Genomic DNA, 27649 nt, shown 5'->3' on the forward strand with positions numbered 1-27649 from the left:
TACGCAAAATAAGTGCTCGCGTAGCGCCTTCTATGGATTATGGATCCTCCAGCACTTGCGAGCCTCTGTGCATCCAATTGACTTGAAAGGGGCCTCTGCATCTCATTGAACCCGACAAATTGGTCATAATTTCAGCCAACTAATCCCAATAAACATGGCCCAAACATTGTGCCACTGACATTAAGCTGCCAGCTATTGGCCATTCGCCATTCGCCATTGGCCATTGGCGACTTACGTTGGCAGTGAGCCTGGTAAGTAGCCAACTAATAAAATGCCATTTATCTGGCCATCGATCGGGCAGGTGGATTCACTAGCTGAAACTGCTGGTAACGTGAAGTCCAGGGAAATGGACGTGCGGCCAGTCGCATTCGCCACCAGCCAGTCATAAATTCCCAGTGAACAGAAGTTCTATTCGAAAACGGACCTGCGATTTATGCGACGAGTAAATGACGAGACAAAAGGTTAATCAGCTGCAATGCATGAATGGCTAATGAAAATGGCCAAAATTAAATAAATTTAATTGAAAATTGTGTCTGAAATTATTCGAGATCTGTAATCATACTTCCCCTTTTTAAAAGTACATATTACTCACATATGCAGAAGGCACTTGCTGAACTGCTCCTGATTTGCATACAGTATATTTCCCACTTAACTGAGTAGTGGGAAAGTGAGTGGGAAAACCGAGATCTAAGAGTCCAATGTGGGCACACACACGCGGAGTCGTGGGTCATTCTCGGCTCAATCAACGGGTTTCTGATTGGTTTCACACGCTGCCCCTTATCGAAGAGTCCGACAGGCGGTGTGTGCGTATCCGCCAGATACGAGATACTTCGACTCCGGCATGGGCACGAACTTTAAACTCTCGCTGGGTAAATAGTAATTTTTCAATTGTGCACACATGTGCACATGTGTGTGCGTACTCCTTCGCACTACGAAATCGATTGCGTCACAATGCAAAACGCTTATCGCTGCAGTTCGAGTGCGAGTATCTTGTGGATACGAATATCGCCCGGTTATCTTCAGTGGGTGTAATTTTCTCACGGTTCTGTTTCTGTTTCTGTTTCGGTTGCTCGGACCTCTGCTCGAATTGAATTGCGTTTGCACATTTGCCTTTTTTTATAGCTACTCTGCGCTGCCTTTTTGCCAACACACTTTTTTGTGGGTGACTGCGATTACGACGCTCGAGAGGAGGAAGAGTTCGCATTTGTGGAGCCCCAGCACCTGGATAAATATCTTATCTGCCCATGGGTTATGTTTCCCTCGCTGCGGAGCGAATCGCTTCGCCTTTCAGCGCCTCATATCACATATTCATTTGATTTCAGCTCTCGGCGCTCAAGTAGCGTGGGAAAGCTCGTCGCCCGGGGCGTTTCCAATGCGAATTGTTGTTCTGTCCGATCGCCAAAACACCGCTATCAAGTGCTGAATTTCTTGTCCCCCGCAAAGAGATAAGGAAAAGCAGTCAGCCAACCACCAACGCCGCAAATCTAGGCGATGGGAAAAGTCAACAGGCCCAAGGTTGCGGCGACTAAAAGGCCCTACTTTAGGTCGCAGTACTGGGAAGTTCTCAGGAGGTATTCTCGAAAGCTTGGCAATTCAAATAAATTGTAGCATCAGTGGGTTCATCTGTATATTTTTCATTTTAATATGTTGTGCTAATAGCACTTGGTGCTATCAATATTTGTTGCTATTACATCAAAGGTATTCCAATTTCAACATACCTAAACCAAAACACAAAGCATTAAAAATGCATCTTGAAACGTGTTCTTTATTTAAGGTTCTGAATAGTTTTTAATAGATATTGAGGTCCAAGCAGCAAATCAATATGTGCCCAAAAGTATACAATAGTTTCCTTAAATTTCTTTATATCTGCAGTGACCTTGATGAAATATTACAAAATGTGCCCAACATAAACCCACCCATTTAAGTGCTGCATTTCAAAAGATAACTCAGTAAGTACGTAATCAACGTTGGTTGTTTTAAAAAGTTTTATTATTTTTTTAATGCCATTTTTTTGCTGCCCCTGTATAGGTGGCAGCGGATCTTTGTGTATTGGTAATTGGTAGTTGGTAATATGTCATGATTATTGAAATAGGGCGTCGATAATGTACAGAGTAAATCAATGATAAAACAAAATAATTGAAGAACGAAAACAAACTTCAGCTGCGTACGTCTGTCTTGGCTTAGTTCGAGTAGGAACTAATTACGACTAAGTTGTTGTCAAAATCACTACGATACAAAATCACTTCTACAAGAATTCTCTAAGTAACCTTAATGCCACGCCCACTCGCACCAGCACAACTCGTCGAGGGCGTGGCACCGACTAAATCGAAATACTTTTGTTGTTTGCTTGCTGATATCCCCCTATGGGGTTTCATGGATATGGATATGGATCAGGGATCGGATTGGATCGGTGAAGGTATAGAACGGGGCGGGATAGGATAACCAGGAGGCGAGGCGGGAGGTTTCGGAGTCCTAGAAAACTTTGGTTAGCCCTAAAATTAGTTAAAAACTTAACTTAGACATCCCTGTGCTTAGAAGAGTTTCATTAAAGACTACGTTAAATTAGATGAGCATCAATTAGCTCAGTGACCGCCCTTGAACTCAGCGTGGAATTCGATGATGCTGACATAGGTTCCGGCCACGAAACCCACCACGCCGAACAGTATCAGTCCGGAGTTCTTCCACAGCCGCCAGTTGAAGCGCCCGTATCCGGGATCCTCGTGGTACACGGCCAGCTCAATGATCGCCGGAACGATCATGCCCAGCGTACTCAGGCACACCGCTCCAATCAGCGAGATGAAGGGTCCCAGATTGGGCAGGGCCACCGCGATGCCGCCGCACAGGAGCTGGAAGGGAAACATGGGTTATCGGTAAATTAGTTCTTTCGATCAGGTGAGACATTTTTGTTCGCTCAACTTACCACCAGAAAGACACGCAGTCCGTATTCACTGATGTTCTGCTTCTCCGCCCGGATCTTATTCTCCAGACCCTTCCACAAAATCGTGACGGGCACGTAGAACTGCAGGGTGAAGGTGAAGAAGATGGCGATGGCAATCATCAACTTGACGGATTGGGCCAACCTGGAGAACAATAGTAATGCAAGTTAGTGCCACAGATCTGCCAAAAAAGAGAAGCAAATAACCCACTTGTCCTCCTTGGGCAGATTTAGGGTGATGCTGGCCTCGGTGGCCGTGCCGTACTTCAGGAAGCCAAAGAATCCCACCAGGGTGTAGAGTGCGATCACCAGACCCATGCCAAAGTTCAGGACAGACGGGCAGCCGATGAAGTGGGTGGGGTTCTTCATGTCGTTCTCCAGGGACATAACTACACCGATACCCTCCAACGCGAAGATCACGGTGCCGAAGAAGAGTGGCCACTCGGATACACTCACAATGCCAGGTCGTTCCACGGGTGCGGGAATATCGGAGAACATGTAGATGAAGGTGATCACGATGCCCACGAACATCAGGATGTTGGCAATCATCGAGAAGGGCGTGAGGAACTTCAGGTTGCGTACCAGGCACATAAGGATCAGCGGTGCCGTCACGATCATGATCCAAACTCTAATGCTCAGCTTCGTTCCCATATACACGCTGACGACCTGCTCCACATTGGTGGCCACGAAGACCAGATAGATGCAGCAGCAGCCCAGCAGATCGATTACCAGAAACGTATTGACCATGAACCGGATGAAGCGTGACCAGCGATTCAGGGCAGGTGGTCCGTCGAGGAAGGCCTGCTCCGCCACATCGGCGAATCCCATCATCGGGATCTTGCGCCGGCGGCACAGGATGTGGGCGCACTTGACCAGGATGTGGACGCAGTAGGTGCACAAGGTGCCCACCGCGAAGGTGGCCACCAATCCGAACCACAATCCAGCGTGGGAGAAGGCCATTGGCATGGCCAAAATCCCGGAGCCCAGCGATCCCTTTAGCAAGTGTACAAACGTCTCGAGATCCCTGCAAAAATTGTGATGAATTAGTTAAGAAGTTCTTGAAATAATGTAATGTAAACTATAAATAAGGTATCATGACTATTAAATTTAGTTTCAAGAGCCTCAATAGTTTTCAATAGTTTCAAGCAAATAAGATATAGGCAATTACTTGATAGGTGAAATGGATATTATCTAAAATATATATATAGATCACTTTTTCGTTGCCCAAGAACTATTTAAATGATTGTGGTGGAAATTAGGGATTTTCCCGCGAGCCACGTCAATGACGTGTTATCCAATTAATCACTCAGCTGTATATTTTCAACTGCATCGTAACAAATATTTCGCTATATTTTGGTTAATAATTATTCTAGTGCTCGGCACTTTCCTCTCACGCAATTGCAAAATGCAAAGTCTGGCGGATGCGTTTTTCTCTATCGAATGAAAATTCGGGGGGTGGGAGGCTGGGTGGATCCTCATTCCACTTGCTAAACGAATCGAGCAAAACATTTGTCGGCGATTTCGTTTTATTAGCTCGTTCGCCCGAGATTTTCATCTGCGGTTTTACTTATTTTTAGTTTGGAAAAAGTAGTTTGCCAAAAATGACCAAGGCCAATGTCAATACAGTTGCATTTCCGTTCTTTTCGCTTTAGATCGATGCAAAGTCAAAGTCATTAGATCGGTTAAAGGTCAATGACGCGGATGGCGGTTTATAATTAAGGTTGTTACTCATTGAGCATTTAATGACTTTGATCAGCTGCTTATCGGAGGTGCCAACAAAAATTGTGTGCACTGGGTAGAGGGTTTTAAGGTCCTAAGTACTAAGTAAGGCGATATTACAGCATATGTTGTAGCTGCCAGCTGAACTATAGGATAGAACACTGTATCTATCAAATATCACAAATATCTTGAAACAAAGCGTGTTGTCAAAGGATTTTACCCTCGAGAATGTTATTTTTTGCAATCCATAAAATATATGTTAATTAGAAACATGAATATCTGTTAAAAGTTTAAGTAATAGCGTCAACAATTGTTGTCCACTACAAATCCTTGTAAATCACAAGTTCCCTTCACGTGCATAGAAACTAAAACCATTTAATGGTGACTTTCACAGAGTACTTACGATGTGGGATGCTCCACCTTGCGGTGCTCGAACGGATTGTAGTTGCCATCCTCGGAGTCGTCTCCTTTTTTCCGAGTGATTACCAACGGAAGCGTGGAGCCCGCCGCCTGCTGAACGGGTACGTCGGCCATGTCCGAACGGATGAACCTGTCCGAGGAGGAGTACATTTCAAACATGGTCGTGGAGGACTCGTTGTCGATGTTCTTGTACATCGCGATCGTGATTCTGTAGCCGTAACGCAATCGAAATCGGATTCAAAGACAACGTGGCCGATGGCTGTGGCATCGACCAGACGAATGAATCGATTCGACCCGGCCGTAGAATCTCGATCTCGACGGGATCTACTCTCGAAAAAGTCGGAAATAAGAGGTGATACTCACTTGGGTTGCCCGCCTTTGGCGCCTTTGGGCTTCTCGTTTTCTCCGTAACCCGCAGCGACCGTCGGAATTTTCTGCAATGAGAGGAAAAACGGCCAGAAGGAAAAGCCAAAAGTGAGTACGGATCGTGAAAAGCGTATAGCAAGAATCATAGGGAGAGAGCTGCCATTTTCGATCGGCGGCTAAAGTTATGTAAAAGCTCTTCGCAGCTGCAGTGCGCAAAAAGGGGCAGCCAATGAATTGTGGCCCAAAAGCGGAAAGCAAAAAAAAAACGCAAAAACAAGATCAATGAACAAGTTCAATGCAGTTTTATGACACAAACGAAATAGATAATCTATTGCTTTAACTACGGAATCAGATTGTAACAGGTGGCGTATGCGCGATATTTAGGCTTTGGCTGATTTTGCACGGTTCGTTGACTTTGCCACCTGCTGGTCCAACGAGGTGGTCATGACGCCGGATCCGCTGGTGGCCACCGGTGGCGGTCCGCCTTGTTTCAAGGACATCTTCAGCTTATGGCGTGCCAAAGCTGCGCCGGAGAGATGCTGCTTCCGAGCGGAAACGGGACCGGATTTGGAACCGGAAATGCTGCCTGTGGAGCCACCAAAACTGGAGAGGCTCAAACTCTGTCCCTTCTCCGTCAGCTGCTCGCGACGCGGCGGCAGCGGCGGCTTTCCAGCGGGGGCGTTCAGCTTGAGGTCTTCCAAGGTCGGGCTGGAGGATGGACGTTCTTTTCCAGTTGTCCTGTGGGCGGTGGGCGGTGGGTGTCGCTGGATGTGTGTGTGCGAGTCGCGGGAGAAATCTCAGCGCGTGACTCGAGCCAATGGCGACAAGCAACTGAATCAAGGCGGCCAGCCAGCGATGCAATGACGGCGACAAACAAAACACCGCCCCATCGCCACACCGCCGTGCCACCAACGGCAAAACCCAAGCAGCCCAGCCAGCCACCCACCTTTCAGTGGATTCTCTCTGTAAATGCTCTTGAGTGGGATCATAGATTCGCGTATTCCCAGACAGCCAGCAAGTTCACAATTTGCATTATTTTCCTTAGTTTTTGGGTGCAGTCGCCTGTCGCATGACGTCACAGCATAATTGAATTTCTCTCTTTCACACGTGACCGCAGTGCGAAAAGTCGTGGAAATTCAGCTGATCGAGGGTGAACGAGTTTTTGAATACATTTTTTTTTTCACCACTTTCAAAATAAAACGAACGCTGGGCAAGCGGTGAAACTAATGAGGAAACTGCGAATTTGTGCAACAAATACGTGCTAAAAGGCACTAAAAATGAGAACAAAACAAAGCATTTGCTTAATTGTCCACTTAATAGAAAATGCGATTTGACAAAGGTTGTTTTACTTATTCTAAATTGATCAATTCTACTAAATTTATATATACTTATATAAAGCTTGGATAATAAACAACTAGAGTTACAAATTAGGTTATAGTTATATTTGTAAGCTGATTCCTAATGAAAATAAAATAAAAACAAAAAAAAAATTGTTCAATTCAAATATAATAGTGGCGCCACCTGGGGGATGTTTGCAGAAGCTAAGGCACTGGCTCTGTTAAATAGCAGAGTGCTAACAGAAGATTGGTAACATGAAGCGGTTAACAGTAATTGGTTAACATAGTGACTAAAGATCAAAATGTCATGTATAATGTAAAAGTCATGTAAATAATGTTGCAGGAAGTAAAGTAATTTGTAATTAGGAAATAAAATTAATACATCATAAATATTATTATGAATAGTCCAGAGTAAAAATTATTCGAGTTTATATAAATAGTTAAAGAACTGTCTTTATATCAAGCTTTTTCGATTAAATGATTTGAATATACTTGCACATTCTATGCTTTGTCATAGACAAAGTTCCTCATTGGGAAGTTCCTCATTTAAAAGGAATATTAAAAAAATACATAGATTAAAAGTTCAGGAAATAAATACCACCAGACTTAAACCACAAATAGCGAATACTCAAAGCATTTTGGGACTTTACTGCGCTCAATCATGCTTGATTGATTACCGCCCGCTGCGACTTAAATTTGGCCAAACAAATTTTGAGAAACCGATTTGCCCACATTAGCTAAGAATCTGTAAATGCAACCTCTTTCCGCTTCGAAGAACATTCAACCCATATAATACAACTCGCAGAAAATCGAGTGCGCAAATGCAAAGACAAACAAAAATGCGGTGTTCGGAATACTGAAAGTTCGAACTTGAAATAGATAGCAAAATAATTAGACAGCTGCAGCGCCAACTAATGGCGACAAAGCGCCATTCAGTCAGTCAGTTACTCAGTATTTCAATCGCATGCGTTGTGTTTTACGTTGGTGTTCAAGAGAGACTACAGACAGAAACAAGAGAGAATACTATAGTCGAGTTCCCGAATATCAGATACCCGTTACTCAGCTATTGGAAGTGCGAACGGGAAAATCGACTTGGCTGCTGATCCTGATCAATAATATATATGCTTTATATGGTGCCTTATATGCCTATAACATACTTTTCAGCGAGTCTAGTATACCCCTTCACTCTACTAGTAACGGGTATAAATATAATCGACGGATTGTAGAATTGAGTGTCAACTTTTCGTTTACAATTATAATAAATAAATCTTTGAATAACAAAGCTACTTCTTTTGTCCCATGGGCAACGAAAATTTCTAAAATCAAAAAGCAGTTTGAATTTAATAGGCTAATCATTGATAGGAAAATTATAAAGAAGTTACAAAGTTGCAGATAACTAGGTTCATTACTATTTTAAGTTGCTGGACATATTTTTTTGACTGCATCAACAGTGGACCAAATTCGCTTATTGCGTTGCACTTTTTATGGCATTCTCATATCGTGAGTTTTGCGAACTGCCGCAAAAATAAACAGAAACGTGTCGATGGCAAAAAAAGTAAACAGAGTTGGGGAGTTTTTTTTTTTTTTTGGGGCAAAGTGGTGCAGGGCAATGGGGGGGGGGGTCTAGCCGCCCCAGAACCACGACACGTGTCACTGCATCGACTCAAGTTCAACAAAATGGAGTCAAGTGTAGTTAACATTGCAAAGTGTGTGACGAATGCGCAGAAATAAGGGGTGCTGAATCGATAATGAGCGATTGATAAGAGCGCAGGCAAATACGAAGACCTACTTGCCAATTTCTGTTAACATGTTCCTCTGATAATACTTCAAAATTCAGTCCTATTCGTTACTCAGTTTAAATACTATTTTATTTAATTTTTAATATAAACGAAAATAATATAAGCTCTGGCCTAAAGGGTTAATAATAAAATTCACCTTATAGACGCCCATAAAACTCCACCCACAAGATAATGCCCCAAAATACCCACAAATCGATTCGCTGCTTTGCATTGCCGCCGAACGCAAACGGTTATCTCTTCCAATTAGCCACAGACAAATAATGCAATCATGAATGTTTCGCGAATGTTTGGCTTATTTAATAATAGATAATAGTGATTTCTGGAACTGCGCAAAACACTTGTGTCCCCTGAATAGTTTGTATGCTGAACAACAAAAGCACCCCAAGCAATCAGCTCCACAGCCAAACTGCATCAGTCACTGTCATTCAGCAAAAAGCGTTTAATTTACGCCAGGTATTTCCCGATTTCCACGCTGCTCCCAGGCGATAACGATAAACGATAGGGAAGCCTATTAATTAGGCTCTTCTTATCTGGCCGAAAATCTCAGCAGCCTTACAGCACTCATCACTCGAAAGACCGCCGTGATTGGCTGACTAATCCACAGAGGCACAGAGGGTGACGCCTTCCTCCGGACATGACAACTTGTGGCATGTGGCAGTGACTGGCAAAGTGACTGGGCTGAGCCAAGGAAAAATGCGGCATTCTGAGGCGCACGGGCATTCCGTGCGCTTTCCTAATTAAAACTGTCAATAGTATGGCATTTAATAGCGAATGTAGCCCCAACGAACTCCAAAAGCTTCCCCACCTGGCGTGCCATTGAACTTATGTAAGCGAAAAGTGGATAGATGCATGTGGAAACAGAACCGAAACAGAACGGCAATAAAACGAGACTGAAAACGGCAAACGACAACAAATTGCAATGGAAAATTTTGTGTATATTTGTTAGCAAAATGTGAGCCACAAAAAAGTGCATTGTGCAGTTTGCAGTTTGCAGTTTGCAGTGTGCAATACTGCGACAATATAAGCGCTGAATCTGACATCACGGGCAATTCACGTGGCCGAGGGTTCAGTTCCCCCGAAAGTGACGCCAATCCGCCACTTAGAGATCCATTTATCCCCCACATTTTCCGCGAAATGGTTAACACCTTCGGACTGCACCCATGGCGCCTGCAATTTGCCACATCTGCCGATAAGAAATGGTATGTGGGTCATGCCCCACGGATCGCAACGAATCACGAGTGCCTGAGTTGAGCAGATCCGTCCCATGATTGCAAATGGGATACAATTGCCGCTGGTAAATTAAAAGCCTTTCGTTTCATGACATTTCCAATTTGCAAGTACAATCGGAAGATTGATTGGGCGTTTTCGACTGACCGATAAATGACAAGTACGAAATGAAATTGAGTCTGGCACTTAGGAAAGTATGCAACGCACAGAAAAGTGCAATAAATTAGTATTTTGTTTTTTCTAATTGATAATGAATTTGTAGCTGCGTATCCTAACTGACGAAAAAAAAGTCCAATGTCACGATTTAGAATTTGCAATAAATTTGCAAGATTAAAAAACTAATTTATTGACCCATAAAAGTAAAAAATACAAATTGAATTTGGTATTCGATTTTAAGCGTAAAAGAATGACTTTAGTACACTAGTGAAATATAGGTTTTTGACATTTAAGCCTAGCTTACAATTTAACTCGTCACCTTAAATTTGATGAGCTGTTGTCAAACATACTGTGTAGTTTTGGTTCTTATCCAACCAAACTGTTGAATACAGTGATTCAGTATTACAATAACACAAGTAATAGTTTATCAATATCTCGCAGAAGATAGTGAATTACTATTATAAAACCAACTTAGAGCCAACTATTTCAAGGGGTCGATTCAATTAGCCACTTCAACAGTTGCCTAACATTGCATTCGGATATGAAATTGCCTTAGAACACCATTAGTCTATAATTTGCATTCATTACGAAATGTTTCTCTCGAAAGTTCCACTCGTTTGTAAACATTTGCAGAACAAGACAGTGGCCACTGATTTGAGGACCCACCATTGAAGTAAACCCGATCATATCGAACCCAGTTGGATCGGCCGTATTTCAGTTCGATCCAAGGAGCGAAATCGGATCAGATCGGAGCCCAATCGGTAGCCGATTTTCGGAACAAAGCCCACCGATTGTTGTTACCTGAAATGGTATAGCTGCAAAAAGGGGGGCTGCATTTCAGTCGGGTTTCAAGTGCAGTCTGCGCCAATATGCCAATATGCAAGTAGAGTGACACGGAACGGCCAGTTATAGTACCTATGTACATATGTATAATATGGCACATAACAAAGTGTATATGGTGGAGCTGCAGAAGCTCTCCCATTGGACGCACACTGCAGTGGAAAGTTACAGAGTGCGAAACCGAAAACCCAGCGCTCGAATTGGTGCCACAACTATAGTGTCGAATCAGCGAATTCCGGGCAGTGCGAGTTTTTCAACTTTGGCGCTTGCGCAGCAGCCGAAAAAAAGAAATATTCCATGAACTCGAAACGCCGAAATTCGCTGACACAGTAGGTAGACTATGTATGTATGTTCCAGCTAGAACCGGTTGCCCGACTGCCCTACACCCTGCCACTCCACTCAGCACCATATAGCACCGTATATCCATTACTATTATGCCCAAGTCCCGGCACACATAAAAGTGCAGCTCGGCGAGTGGAAAATTCCACTGGGTGTCCTGAAAATAGGCAGCAAGCGCAGGAACAACAACAAATTGCGAGGAAAAGCGGGTGGAAAACTATTTGGCCCGTTGTTGCTCATAACAACAACACAACGAGAAATGAGCAGGCGGCCAAAAAGGAAAATACAAAAAAGAGAAGAAATGAAGAGAAGTGGGAACCACCGAAATCATCCCCGAAATTAGACTTCAGTTTGTTATCAATCCAAACAAACATTAGCCCACAGATTTGCATAAGCAATCATTCAAACGAAAGTGAATGTAAACCGCGGCGAGCGGCCATCGATCAATAAACAAACATGGCTTTAGTGGGTTAAGTCCCGCGACTTTCGAGCCAAGTGCGGGAGAAAAGGGGTCCCATCACATGGCCGTGATAAAAGCCTTTGTGCCAAATTAATCAACGGAAAGTTTCATAGTCTACCGATGATATGCAGAAGTCTAGAGTCGCAAGACTCCCAGCTGACTTCATATGGGGATTTTAGTATTCCACGGGCTTAAAAGCAGGAAGCGGAGTACTTTAAACGCGAGGAAAGTAGTTGTACCCATACTATTATCATCTAATATGGATGGCTAAATGCTGGCTACGTCTATCAGGCAACGACGAGGATAACAAAGGACCTTGCCCTCCACCTTCCAGAACATTCCATTGGGCCTAAGTAATGCAAATTAACTGACTGACAAAGCTATTTGCTTTTTCAACTTACGAATTGTTAATATAAAGGATTCTACAAATTATTAAACGCAAAGGAACTTGTCAAGAGAAGAGAACAACCAAAGGGACACAGTCATACTTTGGGGGTTGATCCCCAACCTTACGATTTAAACAGAAGCCATTACTTACAGTGTACTCGGTGGGCGCCAGCGGCGTCCGCGAGTCGCTCTTATGGAAACTCATGGCGATGGTAATCCTTGATTAGCCGATATCTCTGCGGATGCAGGATGGGGCCGTTGGGGGTTAAGATCCTTGGGCGCGAAACGACACCACCGCTCGAATATCGAGGCTGGCTTCCAAGCACTTGTTACAGATACAAAACAGAATTGAATGACAGATTTAATAGCAATGATCGGAAGGAACTCGTCTCAAAAGTGTGGTATTGTAGTTGGATTTGAGTTTGAGGTAAGAAAATGCAATATTACTAATGCAACGTGCTAGAGAGACCGTGACCGCAACTGGGAATCAAATCGCAGACTTTTACTAGCTTCAATAGCTTCGAATTCGATCAATACTATTCTTTCCGGAGTTCTGAAGTTCCGACAATCAACCGCCCGGTTTGACAAACAGAACAAGAATGCCAAACCTTTGCGCTATAGCGACGAGTAAAACCCCCGATTCCCAGACCGCTTTTCCCGAGGCAAAGTGAGAGAAAGAGAGAGAGTGTTAGTGAGAGAGAGAGATGGGGAGAGAGAGAGAGAGAGAGAGGGAGAGAGGGAGAAAGAGAGAGCACCCGTCAATGGGCATTTTCTATATAGCGCTAACCGCTACCGCCGTCGATTTGAATCGAAGTTTCCCTCCGATTTCTGTGATATGTCTGATACATCTCCGCTTGACGTTTTCCTTGAGGACAAAAAAGGGAAATCGGCTGGTGATTTTATGGCGCACAGGTCGGCTACGGAATCAGTTCCGGTCGAGTTGTTCGGCGCCCACTTACACGGCACATGCGTCACATGTTGAGAACGATAACGCTTACGAATTCTAAGATAAAACTGTTAAGCGAAAACGGCATAGCTTGAATATAATGACTCATTTCAGAAGGGAACTGTGTTTTATTAGAAAAATTATATGTTTATCAATGTTTAAATGTTCAAACTACTACAACTGACTTTGTCTTTTACTTATTACTCATGATCTATGTGCTGTTTGTTTATAATTCCTAATAATTTTATTACAAATGTGTTTTATATATTTTTTCCTCATTTAATTTAACATGAGTATACTAACAAAGCAAACAAAAAAATTAGATGATAAAAAAAGGGAGTATATTTTTCTGCGCTGCAATCTGGTGAATCAGTTTTCCCAATCCCAAACACTGCAGATAAGAGCAGATAGCCGATGGCAGATGGCCGGGAAAACTGGAATAGCTAATTAATTAGCGGTATCGTGCAGATAAAGTGCACGCATGAAAGCGATGACAATGCCATTTGCACTGGCTCAATTGGCCGCCAATTGAAACGTGCGACCCCAAGAGAGTCTCGATCAATTTATTGGGTCCGAAATTGATTGCCAAAAATAAATGCCAAGGGCTCAGTGGTCGGAAAAGGAACAGACAGACGTGTGTGGATCAGTCATTTGCTGAAATTAAAATCAATTTGATTTCTGCGTCGCATTTATTTATGGTAACTCGAAACGTGTGCCAACTGCATGTTTGATACTTCTCGTCTACGGTTGCCCCAGTCGAACAGAAACCAGTTCAAAGCGGTTGAATTCCTTTCGAACTTTGATTGTGGAAAATTTTGCAATTTTTCTGCAATTGCCAGCTTGTCGAATCCACTCAAACTTGACCGAGTTCTGGGCGAAATTGCATCTGGCTGACGATTCGATTGAGTCCGCCTTGGATTTGGGATCAAGTTGATCAGCGGCCTTGCAACTCGAAGCGAAATATTATTGAGATGTAATTTATTCATCTGTCAATTGAGATATTCCAATTAGAAAGACTTGGTTTAGTTTTATTCGAATTGTAACTGACAGGAGCATCGGTTGAGCGAAAATGGTTGCCTACTTTTAGGACCTCTAGAAAGTAGCGCCACCTTTCGGCTGCTGGCGAAACCGGTATGCTCCTCCATCGCACAACAGGTGGCGTGCGCGTGCTTCTCCTGCTGCGGACATTGCTCATACGCCCCCTTAAACAAACTGGAATTAGCTCAAATCTAGCTCATTTCTCGCGCGAAAAAAACACTCCTTAATTTGTGCGACCTCTGCTGCCGATCAGCACGGATTTAGCTACTTAACATATAGAAAAACATATAAATAACAAGTGCAGCTTTCTCAGCAAAACCAGAATCAAGTCGTACTTGAGCGCTAATTTAAGCCAATCTGAATCTGTGGCCGCTTACGGGCGTGTTATTTAAGCAATTTGCATATGCAAAACCAAAAACGCACCCAGAAATTGGATTGCCAAACGGGTTTCAGGCAAGACAAAGGTATATTGGCCATAATTGCTTGAAATAAATACACTATACAAGCAGCAAGCAAAATGCAAGCTCATCCGAAAGCGGAACGCGAAGTAAAAATTGGGTATTACCTAAGCTGCGCACTCCTTCAATTGATATGCGAAACACAAACATATTACAGATATACAAAGCACACAGCTCATCGCTCACGACTCGTACATCCTTGGTCCATTCACAAAAAAACACTTGCGGCTAAAAACCCCCCATCAAGTCAGTTTATAATGGGATTAAGCTCAGGTTGTTGACTTTGAAGCCGGCTCGAAGTCGATCCATTAATTTCAGCGACAGTTGATGAAGACGCATCGCTGGCACAATTCTCACAGCACTTTGTACTTTACACACTGTACATTTGTCAAATGCTCACCTCTTAGGGATATTAAGTTCCTTGATTTTAAGGACAAACTATATGCAGCACAGCCAACGCGCTTAGTTCGAGACTTCCAACTGATTGGCTTGACTAATATGAGCTACCAAGAAAGCACTTGGCACTGCGGAATGGATAAGACTTTCCTATCTGCATAGGTGTATCAAAACGATTGAAAAATCCCGGGGCCAGGGTACAAAGTACCCATCCACCTGTGCACTCAATGACGCTATTATTTATTAACTCCAGTCTGCAGATAGAAAGATGTGAGGACCCGCTTTCGACCAAAAGTGGTAGCATGTTAATTTAATTAAAAATCCGTGTATTTCCCGCCTGATTAGGCCATGCAAAAATAGCCAAAAGCCGATAAGTAGCTCGAACAATTTTAAATATTTCTATAAATACAGGGCGCGGTAGAATCACCCTCTTAGTGATTCATAGACCCCGCCTTTTTATCACGAATCCGCGTAGCTTACTACCTATTCAAAGCGCACTGAGCTGGGAAAGTGTACACCCGATCTATAACAATGTGCCACCCAGGCAACTATCTCCACGCGCTTAACTAACGAGCACTTATGTCTAAATACACTTGCTGCCAATTTCGATTCCATCATTCTGCGCTGATCCGCTCCATAGACCAGCCACTCTTAGGTAACATTCACTTAATGAAAGCCCATCCTAAACTACTTCGTTCCTAGCCAAATCCGAAAGTAAACAGGGAAGCACCGATAAGGCTGCCCTCATATCACTCAGCTCGTTTACAACCACCTAATTGCAATCGCAAGTGATATACAGTGGCAGTGCGGCATATAAAAGCCATCTACTCTCTTATTGTGCCATGTGATATCCTGATTTCCTATGAATTATCATCCTCTGAGATTTATCTGTGATTTACAAGCACGTTTTGAGTGCCCCAACTGAATTTGGTGTTAATCGACACTAATCGAAATTGATATCAATACAAATATTATTGAAATCAGTGGCAAACACTTCAATTAAAAGAAGGCAGTAGGAATACCTTGGTAAGCTAGTAGCACTTATTAGTACTTTTAAAGTCATATGGGGTTTGTCCTAAGCTATGAATATTTTATAATAAAATATATTTAGATTGCTTAGGTAGGATAAATCGACTGTGCTACTTTTCTTCTGATGACCTTAACTCTTCCACCTAAGCTGCCACAATGGATTACTGACTTATCCACGATTAGCGCTCGATTTCGACAGAACATTTGGATGACCGTAACCGAATTCCATAATAATCTGAATCGAGTGCGCCAATTGGGTAATCAGTTTGGAAACACTCTCGGATATATAACGATTACGAGGCACTTACTGTATCGCAGGCTGCGCCCGATCCGCTAATCACGGCTAACGTCATTATTTCAATAAAAACGGATTCGAGTACAATTAAATCGAGTATACGCCGCGTACGGCGACGAAGTTGTTTGTAGAGCGATTGGCGGACACAGAATAAACGCGCGAATCTGGCCAGACATTCATTTAAAACAAAAGTTAACAGTCCGCCAGTGAGGCTCTATATCTGTTCCAAAGCTCTCGCAACTCGCTCGCTACAGCCCCTCCGATCTGCGCCAATCTCCCCGTGAAACCATCGCACTTGGCAATGGCACTGGTTAAGCATGAGCATTAGCATTGAGTCAGTCGCTCGCCTGAACACCTCGGCGTGAATCCGGGTACAGGGGGTTAAGGGGTTGGTGGATGGAGTACTATGCTCAGACTGATTTTATTGCAATTCCATAGCTTTGGCCCAGACAGCAGAACGTGAGAATCAAGTGAGAACCGGAGACAGACGACATATGTCGTCCGATAAAAGTGTCAGCGATCTTGTAGGCCAGTGCACACGCAGTACTTGGCTTGGTCTTATCGCCCAGATAAACCCCACATATGGGGGAGTTCCATTTGTCAGCTGATACTACGGCTAGGAGCTTAGTGCTTATTTTTGGCCATTTAATGCGGCAAATACCGGAACCGTACGCAGACACATTCTTGTTTATCTAAAATAAGTGGAAGACACCGCTTTTGCAAGATTCTACTCGTATTATTGGAATTCCATTTATATTGTTAGGGAGATTTCTAGACATACATAGCATAATAAAGTTGTACACATTTACGAGTCTAATAAATATTATAAGAAGAGAAAACAACGCGGAGCGCAAATATTTTATGTGTATTTATATTTAATGTTGAGGCAATGGTGGAGATATATGGCCTAAAGCTATGTTAAACTTAAAGCCACTTACGTTCTCTGGCGTCGACATGGCAGCTGCGGATTTGTCGAGGAGACCAGTAGACCTTGCACCACCACGAACCTTTCACCCTGGCTAAGTCGGGACCAACTGAACCGATCGCAACCACGGATTATCCCATGGTAAGCTCTTTTCACGCCGCACTGGAAACTGTGTCACCCTCAATTCGAACTTCCTTCACCAGGGCGAACGAGCTGGCTGCCCCGGCTCATCCAAGCCAACCCCAATATAATAATAATAAATCAGCACTAATCAGTGGCGCAGAGGTGTCCCAAATGGGATTCGCTCTTTGGTGCGCAATTCTTCGTGATTAAGCCAACGCATAGTGCCTAAAACTGTTTAGAGCCGCAAATTGAGAATAACAAAGCAATTTTTCAATTGAGCCGCCACAAATTTACACGCCGCTGCGATCTGTGATATATGGGTGGGCAAAAGCACTGTTCACCATTCAAGTGTGAAAGTAAAAGTCGGGGAAATTGGCGAGGCCAAAGGGCACTCGACCCCCTGACCCATTCGAGGGTGACATCGGTTCAACAGGGTAGTGCCACCGTGTGGATGGAAATGGAGAAGAGTTCTCTGGACCAGCGGCACGTGTTCTGTGTTGAGTGACACCAAACGGGGCAGCGCAAGTTCAGGGCGAAATCAATTTTCCCTTGCCCGTATTATGTGATTGTTGCCCCGGATGATGCTCTGCAATGCACTGTGAAAAATGTATAAGTTGTTTAACAACCAGTGTATTTCGTTAGAAATTATGATTATTAGTTTATTAGATATTGGCACTTATGACAAGTGAACGTAAAGTATATTTCTTCCATTGTATTCTAACTAAGAGGAATATATACCGGAATTTGTATCCCAAGTTATGAATTAATACATCAAATTTAGTACTTTTATATTTTTCACTCAGCTGAACATAAATTTACCTTGATGCTATAACTTCTCGTAAAAAATAGTAATAATAAAAGCTTCAATATAATAACCCTGGCTTAGAAAGAGTTTTTATAAATCAGACAACTAACAATTACCCAATTGCCCAATAATAATATTTGATTAATGTGTGTCTAAAATTATAATTCCCACTGTAAGCGTCAATATTCAACAAATTTAATATAATTAATATAATTTTAGGCAAACAGAGTGCTCTTGTGTATTTTGTGTATTTTTACACCCAATCAGATGAAATTCGCTTGCAATTTCACACCGCATCGCTATATTTATCCACAAATTCGTTTGCCTTGCCTGACCAGATTGGAAATATGTCATTTCCATAATGATATCTAAATACAAATGCTTTAAACTAAAAGCTTTTTTCAGGCTCCCATCCAATTAGTGTTTTCACCTGGAACCCAACGAAAATATCGGAAAAGCCATGGGAGATTTTCCTTTGTCAGCTGAATAAACAAGTTATATCAGAATCAATGCTCGCCCATATAACTGATACTTTATGAATATTTAGGTGCGAATTGCCAGCAATTCGGCTAGGAATTAACACAAATGATTAAATTGCCGCTATCCATTGATTGGAGTCACTTAACCAACAATCTGCTAACCATTAGAGTGGATTCTCCAACGTCAGTTGAAAGAAGAAATGCTGAACCCAAAGTGGCAAACTGGGAACCAGATTAACCGAGCGTCATAGCCAAAGTCAAGATTGGCTAGACTAACGACTACGTCAGAGCCAGTCCATATGACAACCGGTTTTATTGATTTGAAATATGTATCGGGTTACCGATCTCTGCGCACTGAGGGATAACTGGGTAATTCCCAGGCACATGCGGCACATGCGGCGTATGCGCAATGCAGGCGAACTAATAAAACGCAGGAAGGCACGCGGCCAGTGATCGAAATTTCATTTGGCCAAGTCAACAGGCTGTCGCAGTATGCTCCTCTCTCCCCTGAAATATGCGAAAAACCAGTTAACTGGCGCTGAGAAAGTGCATTAAGCCATCAATTCGTATCCCCCGCACTGGCAAAAAAGTAAAATAAAAAAAAAACTGAAGAAAAAACATGTTAATTGCCAGTCGATCGAAGTGCCTGCAATGGACATAGTAGTTGATACTGGTTACTGGTTCTTTTGCCGTCTTGCCATAAGCCAGAGAATGTACCGGCCAAATATTTGGCAACGTCTCTGTACCAAGACAGGAAAAGTGGCCCACAGATCATGGAGATCGCGGCTGGGGGGTTTGGAGCCAGAAAGGAGCATCTTGAAGGCGACGGTTACATGAGAAACAAGTTGAGTGAGAATCATAAAACGCTCGAAAACGGCCAGCCAATGATGTTTGGGAACAGGGAAAGCTGGTTAAAGGAGAGCAGATTCCGATTCCGAATCTCGCTTCCACCAAAGGGTTACACAATAAGGCGTTCTTGAATTTGATTTTCAGGTTCGAAAGTACTGGCATTTAGGTAAGAGTATACGGGCAATAGTTACTGAGTCCAATTACTAGCACAAATATTAGGGGAGACTGTTGGTCAAGTAATTAGTGAGGACTTCGATCAAACACAAACAGTCTGGAATTCCAGGGACTCTACGAAAAGGTAAATAGTTTTTATTTCTTTTGTATAACGTGGTGTATAAAAAGTGTACGTAAATATTCGTATTTAACCAAAGACTTAGCTGGAAATCGGTGAAGGATCTGAGGTCTGAAGTCAAACTAAGAGAATGATGTAACGATACAAAAAACAAACTTTTATGAAAGTTGAAAGCAATTAATTCATCTGTGCTGATTCCAGGTGATTCCTAGAGACCACAATGATGCCCAAAGACCAGCCCAGCATCCCTCAGCCATCTGAAACCCCCTGTTCCACCGATTTTAGATGCGATTATGCGACACTCGACGAGTGTGCAAGATTTCCCAGGTTTCCCTGTGTGCCACAAATGCGTCTGTGTGAAAATCGCTGTATGAGTATCGTTTAGCGATTCGCGCGATGCTTAAAACTGGTGACCCACGTTGGGTCTGATTTAGTCGTTAACGCGCGGCCAACACGATCACATCGCAGATCCAACCATACCGACCATATCAACTATACACCGTAGCATAGGCATAGTATAGTGTACTCGTATTCTGTGTAGCGTATTCAGTATAGTATACTATATAGTCTGGTACAAGTGCGCGGTGGTGCGAGATCGGCGTTGATTTAGATTTATGTTTTCATTTTTCGTCGCTTCTGTCAACGAGTGTTTCGGCTAATTGCCAGTTGTTCAAAGGTTCATCAGCAGTCATTTTCGACTGTTCAACGTTTTACTTTCTGGAGTTTGCATATTACACAGAAAGAATTACACTTATTTTTGCTGAATTAAAAAAAAAAGTGTATTTTTACCAGCATCGGTAAGTGAGAGTTATACATATTTTTGGGCTAATTAGCCAGCGGAAGTCGCAGCGCGCAACTTTTGCAAATTAGTAAGTCGGGCATGAGTGCACAGATCGTTGAGTTCACTTTAGCTAAGCTAAGTGAACTAAGCCCCAATTAATTGCAGTTAAATTTAGCCAGCGATGCGCATCAAATGCCTGACGTAAATTATTGATTTGCCAAAATGAGTTGCCAAAATTTGCTCGCAAAAGGTTCAAAGTGCTGTCAGCTTTCAAGATGTGGGACTCAGCTCATTTCGAATATTTGCATAGTGCTTAGATACACTTCTCTGCAAACATAAGATCTATATACATCCTAAGATAAGGTGAATATACAACTTTCTGTCAAGCATTTCAAGTCCTTTCACAACTTAAGGGGAAAATGGATCCACTCACTACAGTCTGTTGATAAATCTATCTATACCTATGTTTTCATCAGTGGTCATTGCAAACAACCATTGATATCTCACAGAAACATATCATAAGTGAAACATATTCAAGTCTTTAGACAATATAAATAATGCAGTGCTATAAATCCGCCTACTTTTGTTTGATTTGCAAGTTAATTTTGTGATAAGCGGCATAAGAGTGTGATAAGAAACATGGCTTTCAAGCCACATCACTCATACGTCCAGTTGGTCAAGCTGAAGTGTGGCAACACAAAGATTACTGGCATTTGCATTAACCCGAATTAGTTATTACAAAATTATTTAGCTGTGTATTCTTGAAGATGATTACCAACTCGAAATTGCCAAATGACTAAAAGAAAATGAATGGCATCAGGAAAATAACTGGTTGGTAAAACGGATTTTTGTTGCTAACACTTCAGAAATTACTCTTGGCATGTATTGAGTTTTATGCAATTAATTGAAAATGGTTCTTTTTTATTATTTTTAAGTACTTTGAGAAATATCAGTAAAGTAGTTCAAAAGTTGTTTTTCCTATCATTTTCCTTAAAAAATCGTATTTCAACTCTACATGTTTTCCTCTCTCTCCATCTATCACGCAAAATTAATTATCGCCTTGCGTGGAAAATTTCATTAAAAACTGGCACTTCCAGTTGCATTACCACATTGCGATCTTTAAAAACAGTTGGCTGACAAAACTTTTCAAGCTGCTCGCAATGTGGCTATTGCCAAGAACTTTTCCATACCAAAATTCACTGTCAGACGGGCAAACACAGTGGAAAACTATAGTTTCGATATCGAAATAATAAAGTGGAGCAAGGCCGGCGTCTTTTTGAAGCCAGCCAGTTAGAAGTTGTTTGGGCCAAGACAAGAGATTCCGAATGCACGACACTGACAATTGAAATTTGTATTCCGCTGCGAAGCAGCTAAGGCCAAATAGGCTGACCTGGCTCATTGAACTTGGCTCGAGAGTCTAGACGGCTAAAAACCCACAACACCAGTGAGTAAATAAAAGCACACTAAAAGCCAAAATAACAAAATAACAAAATAATACCAAAACAGAGAGCCGGAGAGTCGCGTGCCGCTTTCAATTGATATTCCACTGCCGTTCACGTGAACAAAAACTCGAGCGATTCATGGGGAATTCTTGGCTCAGCAAAAAATATTTTAAAAATATATTTTTAGGCAGCTGCATTAGAATAATGCTAGAAAAACAAACAGAAAGGTGAAAGAGAAAAGAAAAGGCCATTTAAGTCATTTTGCGGCCAAGTCAAAACAAATTGACAAATTGCAAATCGGCACAGTCACAAAATTAATTTATTGGCATGATGCGAACCGATTGGCTATGCCAATCCGGTTAAAACCGCCTGCACTTCATTAGTAAAACAAACTGTAGGGGTTTGTTTTGTTTTAGCATAGTAAAATTATAAATAAATTATGGAAATTATTTCTGCGAACTCTGTTTTGCGTATTGTCTAGACTTTGCCTATTTTTGGTGGTGACACAATGGGCCCAAAAAGCGTAAGCGGGAATTAGACTATTAGAAAGTTATCTGAATAATGGCTTAATTACTAAAGAATTCCCCTACAAAAAATATGAAATATACGCAATTATAGGGTTTTCATAGAATTTCCATTGTTAGTTGTTGTAGAAACTGAGTTTCAAGTTTAAATCAGTCAATAAACATAGCTTTTACTATAAGCACATTGCGCATACGCACAGTTGTGTTCATTGAGGAATACAATTGTTTAAGACTGTCCTGTTATTAGAAATACATTCTAAATAGTCCCACAGCAGCTGAATGAATCTCGGAATTTCCCATTAAATCATTAGCTATGCAGCAACTATTCCACTCATAAATAAATTACTTTGCATAGTTTTCCCATGGAGAGCCATTACTCATGTGTTCCCAAAAGTCAATTTAGTGTAGTCAACGTCAAGAGCTCCCCTTAGATCGTTTAACAACTTCCGCATATCTGAGACTTTGTAAGCGGTACGGAAAAGCCGCCGTACTTGAGACTATGCGGCAAGTCATTCAGGTTATAGACCCGTTCTGGGTGGGTTATAAGGCAGATGGACTGAACCGCGACTTGCATACCATGTTATGTGTCTGATATGTCCGATCTGCAGATATTATCATCAAGGCAATTGCCATTGAGAACCGGAAAAGTTGGCGTAATTTGCCAAAATGTCCATATCTCTCGGGCAGATGAGATTATCTTAACTGGAAGCCGTAAAGTCTCAAATTGTCCGTTGTCACACGAATACATATCTTCCAATTAAGCAAGGGCGGTGGTATGGCGGCATTAAGGGGCGGCGCAAGGGGCGTACCGATTTGAACGGACAACAAAGTCCGATTCTACAGACAAGTGACACTAAAATTGGCCTTTGTTGCTCGCTTCTATTCTATTTTAGCACGTCTCAGAACGCCGCACGATGCCCGTAATGCCAGGTACTCGTAATACCCTAAATTCCGAAAGGGGAATGCGCGGAATAGAGGCAGTCGGACTCGAAAATCGGGGCAATGATTCGCTGGCACTGAACTTGACATTGCCGCAGTCTGCTTTCAATTTAGAAATATGTCAGTGGCGCAAACTATTTTCAGAGCACCGTGTACCGTGCACATCACGCACTTGTTGCGCCACAGATGCACATGCAGATGCAGATGCAGATACAAATGCTGAACGGATACAGATACAGGCGTAGACATGCTATTGCTTCGAGGTGTCACTGAGACTTAAGGGAGAGGGATTTACAGTAATTAGTTGGCTTCATAGCTGAAAATACTTAATTTATTATTAATTATTTATTATATACACCACCTCTAACGCATCTGTATACGCATTTCTATGCTTATTTTGATAAATAGTCATGACTAAGAATGGACACACCAATGCGGCTTACGTCGGCGATCATCCGGACAAACTGGAGCTGGCGGAGAAGGGTCAGAAGAACAAGGCCGTGGTGGCCAAGGATCCCGACTACAATCCGTATCATCATCGCGATGTGGAGCATCCCACCACGTAAGCAAAGGCCTGCGGATAATTCGTGAAAATAAAAAGTCATAAAATGTTATATTTTTAAGGAACTCGGAAACCCTGTTCCATTTGCTAAAGGGTTCGCTGGGCACTGGAATTCTGGCCATGCCAAATGCCTTTCGTAACTCCGGCTACATCACTGGATCCATTGGTACGATTGTCATTGGATTCATTTGCACCTTTTGCATTCACCAGCTGGTCAAAGCTCAGTATGAACTGTGCCGAAGGAAGAAGGTGGGTTACGCACAGATCCTGTAGTTATAAAATCCAGATTAATGGTGCTCCCTCCATGACAGATGCCCAGCATGAATTATCCACTCGTGGCGGAGACGGCAATGGGCGAAGGCCCGAAATGCTTCCGGATTTTCGCTCCATACATTGGCACAGTGGTTAACACTTTCCTGCTAATCTATCAACTGGGCACCTGTTGCGTTTACGTGGTCTTCGTGGCCTCCAACATAAAGGCCATTGTGGATGCAGTGACCGATACGAAAATCGATGTGCGCCTCTGCATGATCATTATTCTGCTGCCACTGATCCTCATCAACTGGGTGCGGAATCTAAAGTATCTGGCACCGTTCTCCACGCTGGCCAACGCCATTACCATGGTATCCTTCGGCATTATCTGCTACTATATCTTCCGGGAGCCAATCACCACAGAGGGCAAGGACGCCTTTGGAAAACCCTCGAATTTCCCGCTCTTCTTCGGCACTGTTTTGTTCGCCCTGGAAGCCATCGGTGTAATCCTGCCCTTGGAGAACGAGATGCAGACACCGCAGAAGTTCGGTGGCAGCTGTGGAGTCCTCAACGTATCCATGGTGCTCATTGTGTTCCTCTACGTGGGCATGGGTCTCTTTGGCTATCTCAACTATGGATCTGCGGTGCTGGGTTCCATTACTCTAAACATGCCGGAGTACGAAGTGTAAGTAAACTTGGCAGCTGTGTCCTAATTATCCTGACTATTAAATGAATCTCCTTGAAGGCTTTCCATGTGCGTCAAGGGCATGCTGGCCTTTGCCATTTACATTACCCATGGATTGGCCTGTTATGTGGCCATTGATATTACTTGGAATGATTATGTGGCCAAGCGCCTGGGCTCCCAACGCAATGCCCTGATTTGGGAATATGCAGTGCGAACTGGCCTCGTTCTGATCACCTGTAAGTTGAAGTTATGGTAGGATCATAACTGATGATCAATTAAATAGTAGTCAGACTAGTGTGATATCAGAATTATATCTCAATTGTATTCAGAAATAATAGTAATATTGATGTCTTTATTATCCGTAGTCCTTCTGGCAGTGGCCATTCCCAACCTGGAGCTGTTCATCTCCCTGTTTGGAGCTCTGTGCCTTTCCGCTTTGGGTCTGGCTTTCCCGGCCCTCATCCAGATCTGCACACATTGGTACAATACTAAGGGCATCGCAAAGGTCTGGCTGGTGTTAAGTGAGTGTGCTTATTGAATACCCACAAAAATCTGTTTACTAACCAGAAATCCTTGCAGGCAACTTTGTGCTGATCATCGTTGGCATCCTGGGCTTGGTAATCGGCACGTATACCTCACTAAAGGAGATCGTACTGACCTTTTCCGAGTAGTTAAGATATTAGTGAACCTAAATCCGCCAGCGTTCATTCCAATTCAAGCGAAAGTATTATGAGCAATCGAAAGATATTGAAATCTGTAAACATTCGCAGGGCAGCACAAATGACAAGATGCAGATGCAGATACAACTAAGGATATAGTTACAGCTGAGCTGAGATCCGCTGTACATGTGTAAAGTTATACTCTGAACTAATTGTTGTGTATTTGTATAGAATTTAACAGATTTGTGATATTTTAAGCGCCATGCCCAAGAATCTGTACAACAAGTGTGTATATCATATATCTCTTTATATAGTAGATAACTTCTTGATAAGTAGTTTAGTGCACAGTCACATCTTTTTAAGTCATATTTAAAGTACGATAGCAGATAACCACAATAATAAAAATATTTTGCCATATTAAGAAACGCCATGGGGTACCTGTTGGTCGACTATGTAATCCTTAAGTGCATTGCAAAGTCTTCTAGTTCCATCCACCAACTTTTCCTTGGGATAGAAGGCGATGGACAGGCGGAAGAACTGTTTGCCACTTTGACCATCCGCAGAGAAGCGTGTTCCCACTATAAAGTATATCTTATGATTCTCCAGGCAGTACTTGAGAAACTCTCGGCTGTCCAATTGATCCGGGATGCGCACCCAAATGAAGTATCCTCCCGTGGGGCTGACCAGCTTGCAGCAGTCTGGCAACCCATCTCGAAGCACCTGCGTGGTGGCCAGCATTCGCTCCTTATAAGCCTCATGGGCTGCAGCTATATGCTTTTGGGCTAGCTTCAGCTCAAAGAGACTGGCCACAATGCCGGATGTGTAGTTGTTAAAACATCCACCGCTAACTGCAAATCCACTACCATCTAAAATGGGCTTCAGACGTGGAGGAACTTCAAGCCAGCCCAAGCGAACTCCAGGACCCAGAATCTTGGAGAAACTGCCATTGGAAATAACATGTCCTGCAAAGTCGGCATCATTTCTATCATCATAAGACAACAGACGACTGTGGGTGGGCTTTTCGCCATAGTTAAGGATATTATAAACATCATCGCAGACGACAAGGAAATCAAACTTCCGAGCAAGTTGCACGATTCCACGACAGACCTCTATAGAAATCATAATTTAAATTATGAGAATAGGGTAAAAGTAAATAATAATGAATAATAATGAATCAACCTACCTGGCGAGAATAGAATCCCCGTGGGATTATGATAGGTTGGTATGGTGTAGTAGATTCCCCAGAACTCCTTATTCTTCGATTGAAAGCGCCGTTTAGAGACCTGCTCTTTAAGATCGTTCAGGTCCACCCCATCATCGTTGAGCCTTACGGGAACTACGGTCAGAGTGCTGAAGTGCTTTATGCTATCCAACGCAATCATATAGGTGTACTCATCCACGAATACGAAACCCTCAAAGTCCAACATTGTGGACAAAAGTAGGTGAAGACCCTGAGTTGCTCCTGTGGTTATTATCAAATCCTCACTGCGAACAGAAACCACCATAATAATAATATATACAGAATAAGATAGCAAAGTCGTATGACTACCAATTTACGGGACTTTGAAACATTTCGCTGAAATAGGTGGATATTTCACGGCGCACCTCGAATGTTCCACTTGTTGGTCCATATTGGAAAATCAGCGATTGGTTTTCACGCTTTTCGCGTTCCTGTAAAGAAAACCCACAATGGTCGTTATAAAGATTGGATTGCGCAAGAGTTCTACCCACCAGACAATGATCTGTGGCCGTCCGGAAGTTATCGCAGTTGGCGGCCAGGAGATCGGTTCCTGGAGCACCCACTCCAAGATTTAGGATATTCGGTTCGTACACATTCCAATCACCGCCGTCGAAAAGGTGCTTTAGTTTCCGATCTTGACTGGATTTCAACATGTTTAACGTTCTGTTCTTGGCATACTAATGCCTTATCTAAGCGATGTGTACTTGCGGTTATTGTGCAAAATGTGAATAGGTCTCATTTTTTAGTGCTCGCCATTGCATACCCATTGGTTTCAGCATATGGGCACACTAGGTTTCCTAGATGGATGAAAAGATCTAGGATCTGGGCACTATCCAAAATTTTAAATTTCTTTACTAACGAGTGTAATGGGTTGAGTCACAACTAATAGAAACATTCGTTTTAAAATAAACGTAGTATAGAAGTAAGCTATAAATATTTTAATAT

General features: G+C 42.7%; 3 protein-coding genes across 5 annotated transcripts; 1 reads left to right on the forward strand and 2 right to left on the reverse strand.

Annotated features, from left to right (window-relative positions):
- Positions 1–1971: 1971 nt before the first annotated feature.
- On the reverse strand, positions 1972–16287 carry LOC6544007 (proton-coupled amino acid transporter-like protein CG1139). 2 transcript variants are annotated; one of them, XM_026977375.1, is made up of 6 exons: positions 16161–16287; positions 5438–5508; positions 5058–5204; positions 3147–3959; positions 2921–3080; positions 1972–2846 (listed from the first exon to the last, which is right to left on the reverse strand). In XM_026977375.1, exons 1-6 carry the CDS (start codon positions 16203–16205, stop codon positions 2583–2585), a joined length of 1500 nt encoding a protein of 499 aa, XP_026833176.1. In that variant the 5' UTR covers positions 16206–16287; the 3' UTR covers positions 1972–2582. The 2 variants fall into 2 exon arrangements, with proteins under 2 accessions (XP_026833176.1, XP_026833175.1); XM_026977374.1 differs by lacking the exon at positions 16161–16287 and adding an exon at positions 12137–12618.
- Positions 16288–20058: 3771 nt separating this feature from the next.
- LOC6544008 (proton-coupled amino acid transporter-like protein CG1139) lies at positions 20059–25883 on the forward strand. Of its 2 annotated transcripts, none has more exons than XM_015158430.2 (7): positions 20059–20417; positions 23715–23868; positions 23931–24117; positions 24180–24805; positions 24866–25041; positions 25171–25326; positions 25385–25883. In XM_015158430.2, the coding sequence occupies exons 2-7, from the start codon at positions 23717–23719 to the stop codon at positions 25474–25476; spliced, it is 1389 nt and encodes a 462-aa protein (XP_015013916.1). In that variant the 5' UTR covers positions 20059–20417; positions 23715–23716; the 3' UTR covers positions 25477–25883. The 2 variants fall into 2 exon arrangements, with proteins under 2 accessions (XP_015013916.1, XP_026832990.1); XM_026977189.1 differs by lacking the exon at positions 20059–20417 and adding an exon at positions 23584–23602.
- Positions 25753–27582, reverse strand: LOC6544009 (2-aminoadipate transaminase). Its single transcript, XM_001972292.3, has 4 exons — positions 27196–27582; positions 27014–27135; positions 26648–26949; positions 25753–26573 (listed from the first exon to the last, which is right to left on the reverse strand). Exons 1-4 carry the CDS (start codon positions 27355–27357, stop codon positions 25882–25884), a joined length of 1278 nt encoding a protein of 425 aa, XP_001972328.1. The 5' UTR covers positions 27358–27582; the 3' UTR covers positions 25753–25881.
- Between the last annotated feature and the right edge of the window lie 67 nt (positions 27583–27649).

The sequence above is a fragment of the Drosophila erecta genome, unplaced genomic scaffold, assembly GCF_003286155.1.
Source record: "Drosophila erecta strain 14021-0224.00,06,07 unplaced genomic scaffold, DereRS2 tig00000021-arrow-pilon, whole genome shotgun sequence".
In the NCBI taxonomy this organism is placed as follows: domain Eukaryota; kingdom Metazoa; phylum Arthropoda; class Insecta; order Diptera; family Drosophilidae; genus Drosophila; species Drosophila erecta.

What these genes read in the sequence shown, in the direction of transcription:
- LOC6544008 (XM_015158430.2), top strand. Translation starts at nt 23,717, where the DNA reads ATGACTAAGAATGGACACACCAATGCGGCTTACGTCGGCGATCATCCG. An exon ending in GATGTGGAGCATCCCACCAC is followed by an intron (nt 23,869 to 23,930) that starts GTAAGCAAAGGC and finishes TATATTTTTAAG; the next exon opens with GAACTCGGAAACCCTGTTCC. An exon ending in AAAGGTCTGGCTGGTGTTAA is followed by an intron (nt 25,327 to 25,384) that starts GTGAGTGTGCTT and finishes AAATCCTTGCAG; the next exon opens with GCAACTTTGTGCTGATCATC.
- LOC6544007 (XM_026977374.1), bottom strand. Translation starts at nt 12,190, where the DNA reads ATGAGTTTCCATAAGAGCGACTCGCGGACGCCGCTGGCGCCCACCGAG. An exon ending in AAGGTGGAGCATCCCACATC is followed by an intron (nt 3,960 to 5,057) that starts GTAAGTACTCTG and finishes CAATTTTTGCAG; the next exon opens with GGATCTCGAGACGTTTGTAC. An exon ending in AATCTGCCCAAGGAGGACAA is followed by an intron (nt 3,081 to 3,146) that starts GTGGGTTATTTG and finishes ATTGTTCTCCAG; the next exon opens with GTTGGCCCAATCCGTCAAGT.
- LOC6544009 (XM_001972292.3), bottom strand. Translation starts at nt 27,357, where the DNA reads ATGTTGAAATCCAGTCAAGATCGGAAACTAAAGCACCTTTTCGACGGC. An exon ending in CGGCCACAGATCATTGTCTG is followed by an intron (nt 27,136 to 27,195) that starts GTGGGTAGAACT and finishes TTTTCTTTACAG; the next exon opens with GAACGCGAAAAGCGTGAAAA. An exon ending in GGGGATTCTATTCTCGCCAG is followed by an intron (nt 26,574 to 26,647) that starts GTAGGTTGATTC and finishes TGATTTCTATAG; the next exon opens with AGGTCTGTCGTGGAATCGTG.